General features: G+C 31.6%; 1 protein-coding gene across 1 annotated transcript; it reads left to right on the top strand.

Annotated features, from left to right (window-relative positions):
- Nucleotides 1-1581: 1581 nt before the first annotated feature.
- LOC110818835 (trihelix transcription factor GT-2-like) lies at nucleotides 1582-4586 on the top strand. The gene is made up of 2 exons (XM_088221477.1): nucleotides 1582-1964; nucleotides 2755-4586. The coding sequence occupies exons 1-2, from the start codon at nucleotides 1729-1731 to the stop codon at nucleotides 4388-4390; spliced, it is 1872 nt and encodes a 623-aa protein (XP_088077603.1). The 5' UTR covers nucleotides 1582-1728; the 3' UTR covers nucleotides 4391-4586.
- Nucleotides 4587-10820: the final 6234 nt, after the last annotated feature.

A 10820-nucleotide genomic window follows, 5' to 3' on the forward strand; every position in this document is an offset into this window, starting at 1 on the left:
CTCGGGCTATTACCAAATTGATTTTGAATTACATTATATATATATATTATTTTATAATTTCTAATATATTTTTATTTATCTAGGTGTTGAATTAATTATTAGAGTTCATATCATAACGTAGTATCAAGATAATTATATATGTCTTAGATAATTTATTTGTAAATGTTAGCTGAAGTTGACATACATGGTTAATTAAGATAGAAAATCTTGTAACAATTTTGACTATATCAATAAAAAATTATTTTATTTTTATTAAACTACTGTGCGTGAATATAATATATATAAATTTTAACATATGATTTAATGTATATCTATATTTAAATAAGAGATTTTTATGTTTAATCCGTTAGCCTCCCCTTTTTTTTAATAAAAATATGAAATTTAAGAGATTAAAACCTTTATTACATTCCATTTTTTCATTTTTTATCATACAAATTATTTCCTTCTATTTATTTATTTATTTTTAATAAAAAAACATGACTTTCAAGGCAAGCTTATGTCACTCTTGAGCCGTCCCCGTCTTGTCTATCTCCACGTGGCCTCACGAGTTTCACGGTTTGGTCTCGGTAATTAAGTTGAAAAGATGAGATTGAATGATTGATTTTAATTACAACTAATATAATCATGAAGGGCATTTTGGGAAAAGAACCGGTAAAACCCCGCATGGGAAAAGGGAAAATGGGCGGCATAAGGGATGTAGTGGAGAAGGTCAATGGGGAATATGGGATGGCAGTTTAGTAATTTACAATACACAAGTGTATAGCGCCAACGGCCACTGAAATCCAAAACGCCCCAAAAAGCAAAGGTGACCTACATATGGCCCCAACTTATTATCCCCATCGTCGCTATCTGCACCTGTTGATAATTTAAACCCTTATTATTATTTATTCTAATTTTTTTTTATAAAAAAAACAGTTATAACTTTTATTTCCCTTAGCTTTATGTAAAAAAGTATTATTAAATTTCAGTTACATCTATCTCAGCCACTTTTTTTTTTATATATATATAATATAATTTAATTTCATATAATAATTAATTAATTGGCCGGGTGAAAACATAAATTATTTAGTGCCCACTTTTTCAGTTTTATAAAGAAATTACACACTGATTTGCTCCTATTATTTATTTTATAAAAGAATTAGCAAATAAATATTTTTATACTATAAAAATTATATAACAGTAGAAGAAAGTACAAGGCAAAATTAGTCTAGTTATTAATTTTTTATTTTAAAAATATTTTAAATGATTGAGAATATATTTAAATATTAGTAATATATATTATAAAGTGCAAAAAAAAAATTAACTGCATGGTACATAATAAAGAAGCAAAATGTATGACAAATTAATTTATAATATGTAATGTTTTTGTTGAAATTTAAAAAATTGTAAATTAAATTTTGTAGAAAAAAATAATTTAGTAAAAAACTGAAGATTCCACATCTGGAAAATATATAAGTACATTATTTCAAATCTTGTGAGTTCTTTTTTGTAATTTAATGAAAATTCAAATTCAATTTCTTTTTATATAATATATATATATATATATATATTGAGATATAGACAGGCAGATCCCCACCCCAACAAAATAAATAAACAAATAAAATCACCATATCGCCTCTACATAAATAAAACCCTTTACAGAATTCACCTCTCTCTCTCTCTATCTATCTCTCTCCTGTTTCTGTATATCTTCCCTTGAGCTGTAATTGTCAGGAAAAGAAATCATATATGGTCGGAGATCAGTCCAGTCTTCTACCCAACTCCGGCGACGCCGCCGGAACCCATGAGGCCAGCAGTGAAGTTGGCGGCCAGGAAGATAACACCAATCAAGGCGGTGACCGGGGATTTGGCGGTAACCGATGGCCTCGTCAAGAAACCTTGGCGTTATTGAAGATACGGTCTGACATGGACGCGACCTTCCGTGACTCAAGCCTTAAAGGTCCACTGTGGGAAGAGGTTTCCAGGTCTGTCTGTTCAATTAATTTCATCTTCTTCTTCTTTCTTTTTTTTTTTTGTGATTTTCATGGAAGTGGAAATTCAAGCTTGTGAACCTCTCATGCAAGCAGATCTGCAGATTGATTTTCCACTAAATTATATGGGTTTTTCTTATTTTTGAGTCTTCTCCCTATGTATATAGATATATATATGTGTATGTATGCATATGTAGAAGGTGTTCTCTTTTCTTTATATTTTCCATTTGGGTTATTGATGGTGAAGAGAAATTTTTTCTTGTTAGTAATAAGATCAGATTAATTTTTCATCTGAGCTTCTGGGAATGCATTTGAATTTCAGGGAAACAAATTAATTCAGGGAAAAATGATTTTTGAAAAATAATTTTCTTCATTTTTCTTGCCCCACATGGACTTGAAGCTGAGTTTTTATTTTTTCTTTTTTTTTTCATTGAGAAAAGTTGATGATCAACCAAACAAAATGTGTTTAGAGACGCATACTGCCAACATATACTTGTGTTTTCCATGTGACTTTGCTTTGCTTAGGTTTCTTTCTCTTTATAATTCCGTGGGCTACTTTACATACATGTAGACACATGCATACATACATACATATATATGTGTGTGTGTGTGTGCACCTGAATCTTCATCTCTTTCTCTTTAGTTCTCTTACTTTTTCTATATTTTTGCTTTTCATGCGAAATTAGCTTCGTCTTTTACATCGCCAAACGCCACGAAACAGAAAGTTAATTTTCTTTATATCTATCAAAATTTGGGTTTTAATTTGCTGCTGTTTGTTTCCCAGGAAACTAGCGGCGCTTGGATACAATCGAAGCGCCAAGAAATGCAAAGAGAAATTCGAGAACGTTTACAAGTATCACAGGAGGACTAAAGAAGGAAGAACAGGAAAACCGGAGGGGAAAACTTACAGGTTTTTTGATCAATTGGAAGCTCTTGAGAATCTCCATTCTCTTCCTTCACCTTCAAAATCTCAACCCACATTACAACAGATTACAGTATCAGCTCAGCTTCCATGGCCGACGACAACGACTACTACAACAATCAATAATAATTCAGTACCGTCTTTGTCACATATCACTATTAATCCACAAAGCACAAACCCTAAAAGTACTACTACTCCAGTACAAGTACCAGTACCAGTACAATCTCAGCTTCATCAAAACGATGTCGTTGCGCCATTAATGGCAAACCCTACAACGACAATCGCCACTCCTGTAGCTCAAGTTTCTCTAAACCCTTATCCTGTTAGTACTTTTGTGAATGTGTCATCGAATCTTTTCTCGAGCTCAACTTCATCCTCGACGGCGTCGGACGAAGAGTTCGAAGAGCGGTCGAGTAATCGGAGGAAGAGGAAATGGAAGGAGTTCTTCAAGAGGTTGACGAAGGAGGTGATCCACAAACAGGAGGATTTGCAGAAGAAGTTCTTGGACGCGCTGGAGAAGCGGGAGCACGAAAGAATGGCGCGCGAGGAAGCTTGGAGGATCCAAGAAATGGCGAGAATCAACAGAGAACATGAAATTCTCGTTAAAGAAAGATCCACCGCAGCCGCCAAAGACGCCGCCGTCATTTCTTTCTTGCAGAAGATATCCTCCCAGCAAATCCCGGTTCAAGTACCTGGAAACCCGAATCCGAATCCGAACCCATCTGCATTACCTCCACCACAGCCACCGCCACCAATTCAAGAACACCTTCGTCACCAGCAGCAACAGCATTATCATCTTCAACAGGTGCCATTAGCTCCGGTGACAAATATGGAAATAGTTCCGAGATTGGACAACGGAGATAACAACATTAGCGTAATTAATGTAGCAGTACCAAGCCCTTCCCGATGGCCTAAAGCGGAAGTTCAAGCTCTGATCAAGCTTCGAACCAGTCTCGACACTAAGTACCAAGAAAACGGGCCGAAAGGGCCGTTGTGGGAAGAAATCTCGGCCGGAATGAAACGTCTCGGATATAATCGAAGCTCCAAGAGATGCAAAGAGAAATGGGAGAACATCAACAAGTACTTCAAGAAAGTGAAAGAGAGTAACAAGAAACGCCCAGAGGATTCCAAAACATGCCCTTACTTTCACCAACTCGATGCTCTGTACAGAGAGAAGAACGGTAATAATATTAACAAGAATGAAACGGCGCCGGCGGGGAACATTACTTCCGTTAATTATAACAACAATAATGGAAATAATATCCCGGCGGCGGCGCCATTGATGGTGCATCCGGAGCAGCAATGGCCTCTGCAAATGCAACATCAACAGGTGCAGCCGCAGTCAATGGAGGATCTGGAGAGGGAAAGTGCTGAGCATGAGGAGGAAGACGAAGAAGTGGGGAGTGAAGAGGAAGGAGATGATGACGAAGAAGGAGGCGGATTCGAGCTGGTTGCAAATAAATCTTCTTCTGTGACATCAATGGCCGCTGGAGAATGAGACAAGATAGAAAGCTCCTAAACGAAAGTTGACGTGAGAAAGAGCAAAGCAAAACAGCCAGTACAAGGAAAAAAATGTTTTATTCTTTTTTTTTAAAAAAAAAATTAATTTTATTTAATTTCTTAAATTATTGTGAGTAATTAAAAGGTATACAGAAGGGTAAAATTCTAAAATGGTAAATTAATATTTTTCATCAGTCGGTCAATTTGGTTTACTAACTATTTCGAAAATAACATGGGCATGTTTGCAATTTTTAGAGGGGGAGAGAGTAAATTATATATATATATATATATATATATATTTCAAAATTATTAATTTAATATAATAATTTTTTATTAGTGATGGGCAGGAAAGATAATAAAAAATAAATATAATAAAATTAATTAAAGCAACGATTGTCTATTAATTCTATATTGAATTTATATATGTTGATTGGGTGCAAATGGGAGGAATCAGTTGTTTCTAAGCTTTTTTTATGGATCGGTTCAGAACGTATACTACCAGATCTCAGCAATAAAATAATCCCCCTCAAAAAAAAAAAAAAAACAACTGCGCATCCCGAGTCCCCCTTATTGTATACGTATTTTATTACATTAAATCGTCATAAATTTATAACTAAAATTTATTTCTCATATAATAAACTATTAATTTTTTTATATGCAACACATATGTTTAGGTTTTCAAATATAAATAACGAAAATTTAATATTAAATCAATTATTTTAAGAATAAAATTATCATTTAAAAAATAAAGACTTATATACAAGATAAAAAAAATCAAATTCTGATTCTATTAAATAAAAATAAAAATTTAATATAAATATAATATAAAATTATTTCTTATCTCAAATAGACAGCGTCTCACTAACGACATGTGGTAATAAAAAATTACTAAATTATAAAGATTTAAGTCTAATATTAATTAAAATTATAATAAATAATCAAATTATTATTTTGCTCTTATTCTTTATATTACTCAAATGTTTACAAATAATAGGAGATAAGGAGGAACCTCTACCCTTATACTGCCATTATATTATTTTCTCTTCGTCCTTTTATAATTAAATTAATTAGATTATAGTTTATTATTTTTTAGTGTATCATAATATATAAATTTTGCTTTATGTAACGACCAAAATTTAGATTTCGTTAATGTGAAAATATGTAAATTGTAACACCCACAAATTGGTTGTTTTAACTAAATAATTAATAAATGTAATTTTTATTATTTTATTTTATTTTATTTTGAATAAAAATAAAATAAAATTGATGGAAGATTAAATTGAAAATAATTTTGAAAAAAATGATAAAAATTTGGGTTCTATGAATATTTTTGAAAGAAAAATCGAAAAATATAGATCAAAATACAATTTAGAGAAGTTTTACCACGTCAGACGCCCGGTCAGCAGCCCTGACCAACCAGGACGTGCCAAGTGGTAGAAATGGTGATGCGGGAGGCCACATGGGCAATCTGCGTGCCCGTGATCGAAGACCTGAGGTTCATTCCTGCGCGCACGGACGACCTGGATGCACTTCCTCTCAAACGCGATCGAACGACCAGATTCAAATGTAATCGGACGACTTAGGATAGATCGTGATGAACGGCCTAGATTCACTCCCTATTTAATCGCGATCGGACGATCCAAATTAAATACGATGGACGGTCCATATTAAAAGCGGACAGATATAAATAACCCCCATCCGCACCCAAACCCTAACGCTAGCCGCCAGACCCTTCACCAGAGAAGACGACTCAGCCGCCGGAGAGCCGATCGTTGCCATCTGTCGCCGCACTGGAACCCTTTTCGACCGCCAAAAAAGGTAAAAACTTTTTGTTTTGCACGAAATTCAATTTTAAGCTCACCAATGGCCAAATTAGAGCAAAACAACCAACTGATTGGCTGAAAAACACCGGCACCGCCATCACGGAGAATTTCACAAAACTCCTCCGATGAGACCCTTCCCGATTCCCATTTTGAGTAATTTTTTTACTGTTGTGTGATCCGTTTTCTTCTCTGCAGGTTGGCTGAAGCAAAACACCAAATCGCAGCGTGAGCCGGAGGAGCCACCTCACTAGAAAGCCCCGCCGCTGGTGAGTTTTGGTTTTTTATATTTTTTCGGTCAACCAAAGCTTTTTAACATATTTTCTCGCAGGGATCGATGTAAAATCAGCTGACCCGAACTGGGTGGTGGCGTCGTCACCGGAGCACGGTGGAGCCGCCGTATCAGAATTCTGAAATTGGTCGAGTGGGCCTTAGGATTGGTTTTGGATTTATTTGGAACATTTGTAGGTACTATCAGCGGTTTTTTATTCTCGAAAAAAAATTTAGGGAACCTAAGGACCCTCCGTAGGCGCAGTAAACAACTTACCTTTTCAAGCGTCAAAATCGAGTAAGAATCTCTCACCCTATTCTCTATCATAGAACTGAAATTTAAATAAATAATAATATGATATTTTATATGATTTTAGTAAATATGCATAATTAATTAAGGATTGCTAATGAAGCTGGAACCAGAAATTATCTACTGTTGTTGTTGATTATTTTTACAGTTTACCTATATTATGGTATCTTATTTATTTACTTTATGGTTTTGAACGCATGTATGGTTTATTTTACGTATTTACTGCTGAATTAGAAAAAATGAAATTTAAACGGTAAAGAAATTGTGTGATTAAATGATTAAATAAAAGGGCAGTCTTACTAGATATCCTGGGAGATGGTGGACGGATCGAGTACATAGGGAATCCTACCGTAAACGTTGTCTCATACCGGACGGGATATATAGACTTGTAATTTAGTGCTCATATCGGACGGAGTATTGAGGTTTGATAAATTAGCGCTCATATCGAACGGGGTATGAGGACGGCTCATAATTGAGAATGATAAATGAAATGGTTCACGTGTAGCAGGGGCATCCTTATGAAACCCCATGGATACCTGCAGGCTGATAAAAAGAGTGGTAGTTATTGTTGAGATTATTGATAATGGATATGGATTTATAATATGTACTATGATGGCTGATTTGCATGATAGGTCAGTATGATATTATTGTTCTTACAGGTTGTTTTCATAAATTCCATTATGATAAGTGAACGAGAAATGATTTTATGATTGATAAATAAATTTACTAAATTTAATGTTCTATTAGTAATTTTCAATTTTATACTAATTTTTACTTATGTGTCGGTGATATAGTGTGATATTTTTACTGAGTTAGTATAGTTTATCATTTATTTAACCAGTTTAGATCAAGAGGATCAGATTTCAGAGCCCGATCCACAAGAAGATTGCGAGTAGATGCTAAATATTTTTTACATTCCGTTTGTTTTCTTATTTCTTGTATTTTTTTCAAATAATTAATTTTGTAATACTGTTTAATACTTTTAAATTATTGTGTAAGGAATGTAAACCTTAACGTTTTATTTTGTTTATGCACTTAAGTTATTATCTATTTACTTTTAGATATTTACGAGGTAGTTATATATAAATATATATATATATATATGTTATAAGGTAAAAGATCAAGAAGAGCACGGGACAGTGAATGTGAAGTGAGACCGTTTAGTTTTTAGTTTGAAGAGTATTTCATGAGATAACGTTTTTTACAAAAATGCCACTCCACCGTTTGTAAATCGTATGAAAAAACCAGTAGTAGGGTCATATTGTATTCAGGAATCTTCTAACAAGTTATTATTGCAAGAAATTATTATTCTATATTATCGTCTGTTGACTTCCATACAACCATTATCATCATTATTTTAGTCACAAAGTTTACCATTCACACACACATATATATGTATATAACATTTTGTAATTTTGTGCATATATAATTATATTTATGAAAAATATATAATTGGGTAAGTAGATAATATGTTATACATATATATATATATATGTCATAAGTTATTCAAAAGTTTGACCCTCTTTTAACAAATCCCATCTTCTTGCAAAGTGTCCGTTTTAATTAAATTTCACTTTTGATTTTCGTGTATGTGCCCAACTATTACTACTGTGCGTGTATATGTATGTACGTATATATGCAAGCAAGAGTTAATGTTGCCCATTTTGTTGGAAGACTGGAGGATACATGGATGCCCATTAAAGAATTGGCCCACACAACAGAAATTGAGTGGTCATTCATCTCCACCTACACATAAACATAACTATTATTGATTGTCTATATATATATATTTCTATATATATATTCTCTTGCAGAATTCTCCTGTTGCTTTCACTTTACCCTCAACTACCACTCACCTCTTTATCTTTTATTTCTTCTTCTATTCCCTAATCCCCTTCTTGTAATTATTTATATCTTCTCTCTCGTACATATATTTTATTATTCCTCAATTATTTTATCCATTTTGTTATTGGGCTTTTTTGCCCATGAAATTGGGCCGAGTCTTCAGTTACCCATACCCGACCCGATACTCATTAATATACGTTTGACCCAACAACAATTAATAAAAAGCCAACAAGCCATGTTACACGGCCAAGATAGTTTCCTATGGCTCCATTGTTTTTTAATAATAATTAAAATTAACTATAAAATTATTAGTTAGAATATCTAGTTAATTTAATTATATATGTACATATATATATGTATATATATATAGAGAGAGAGAGTGAAGTTGGTAATGAATATGAACGCATGTATTGTATTCATGCATATAGATATGATTAACATGTTGGAATATATTAGAATTATTCAGTGATTATATTCGTCAAGTACGTCTCTTTCAATAGCTTACTTAGAAGAAATGCATTTGATGATTTTGTTCACATATAATATACTTTTTTTTTGTTTAAAAAAATTGATCACAATAATAATAATTACAAACAAACAAATCCATATAGTTATCCAACTAACCGACCATCAATATCTGGGTTATTATTACATAACATAATTAAAACATGACCATTAATTTTCAATTTAATTTTAATTTTCATGTCATGAAATATAAATTTTTATTTAATTTAATTTAGTATTAAGTTCGATATAAAAATAAATTGAAATCGAGTTCGGAATAAGTGAAATCAGTATCAATTTTTTTTTAATATATGTTAATATTGTTCGATTCGGAGTTAAAAGTTATACTTATATTGTAAATTAAGACTCGAATAATCACGGGGTTCGGATAAACTAAATTAAGATATTTTAAACTAAATCAAACTTTAAAATATTGAAATAAAAAATTTGAAAATTTTTAAACATGCGAAATTTCGGGCTCGTGCATCTAGAGGAGTCTTAATACAATAATACATAGAGAAGTATACCTAATATCTTCACTTCATAATGATTTCAATTTAAAATTTTTAATTAATTATTTAAGAAAAGAAAAGTTAAGAATGGGAGATTTGTTGGATTTGGGTTGATAATGTGTATGTGTATGTATATATATATATATATGTATCTATACATGTATTATTGAGAGTATTTTTGTTGATAATATTAATTATAAAAAAATAAAATGAAAATTTGGGAAACACAAGAAAGTGGGATGATGGCGAGAGGCCCACCTCTTGTAATGAGTTTTATAAGGCCTCATCCAATCTGCTATTCCTATTTATGCAAACCCATTTAAGAAAAACTTCCAAGACAATTAAATCAATACGAAATAAAATTTTAATTAACAGCGTCAGTAAATTTATTTTTACTAAATTTGATGGAAAACTATTATCTATTATTATTTTCGTTTATTACAAGTGGGTCAAAATATTTTAATAATAATAAAAAAAAAAACTGTTGCATAAGCCTTCTGACAAGCTATTGTTCGAATATCTTGGGGTTTATTATTTTCAAATGATTTTACTTAATATTCTGATTATTTTATTATTTCCTTCTTTAATATTTTGTTTTATTTTTATTAATTTATTATCATGATTTGTTATTACTTTCCAATTCTCACGTTTTATATTAATATTCATTTTTAGAGTTTATTAATAAATATGTTTATTGTTTTTCTGTTTTATAATTAATTACACGTGGAAGTAAAATTGTTTAAAAATTATGGGGTGAATAAGATTCTTTATTTGAAGATGAGGGGCTCAAAAAATATAACCCCCATGATTACAAGGTACTTGTTAATATATGAGTCTTATTTTTTATTAAAATATTTTATTAATATATTATGAATAGGTAGAAATTCTTTTTAAAAAAATTATTAAAATAATTATTGTTGTTGTAGATCTGTAATAAAATAATTATTATTTTTTTAAAAAAAAAAATAGAAATAAATCAATTTTATTATTATTATTATTATTTAGATAATATTATAGACGTAGAAGTTTATATTTTTTGTTTGTGCGCGTAGTAAATTCCAGGGCTGTTGTAATTAATTATCTGATGGGTTTGGAAAAGACAGTTCTGTCATTTAATTAATCACCAGAATTTTCCATCATCATCATCATCATCACCACCAATAATTG

Source organism: Carica papaya, chromosome 1 (genome assembly GCF_054855325.1).
Source record: "Carica papaya isolate Zhongbai chromosome 1, ASM5485532v1, whole genome shotgun sequence".
NCBI classification, from domain to species: Eukaryota; Viridiplantae; Streptophyta; class Magnoliopsida; order Brassicales; family Caricaceae; genus Carica; species Carica papaya.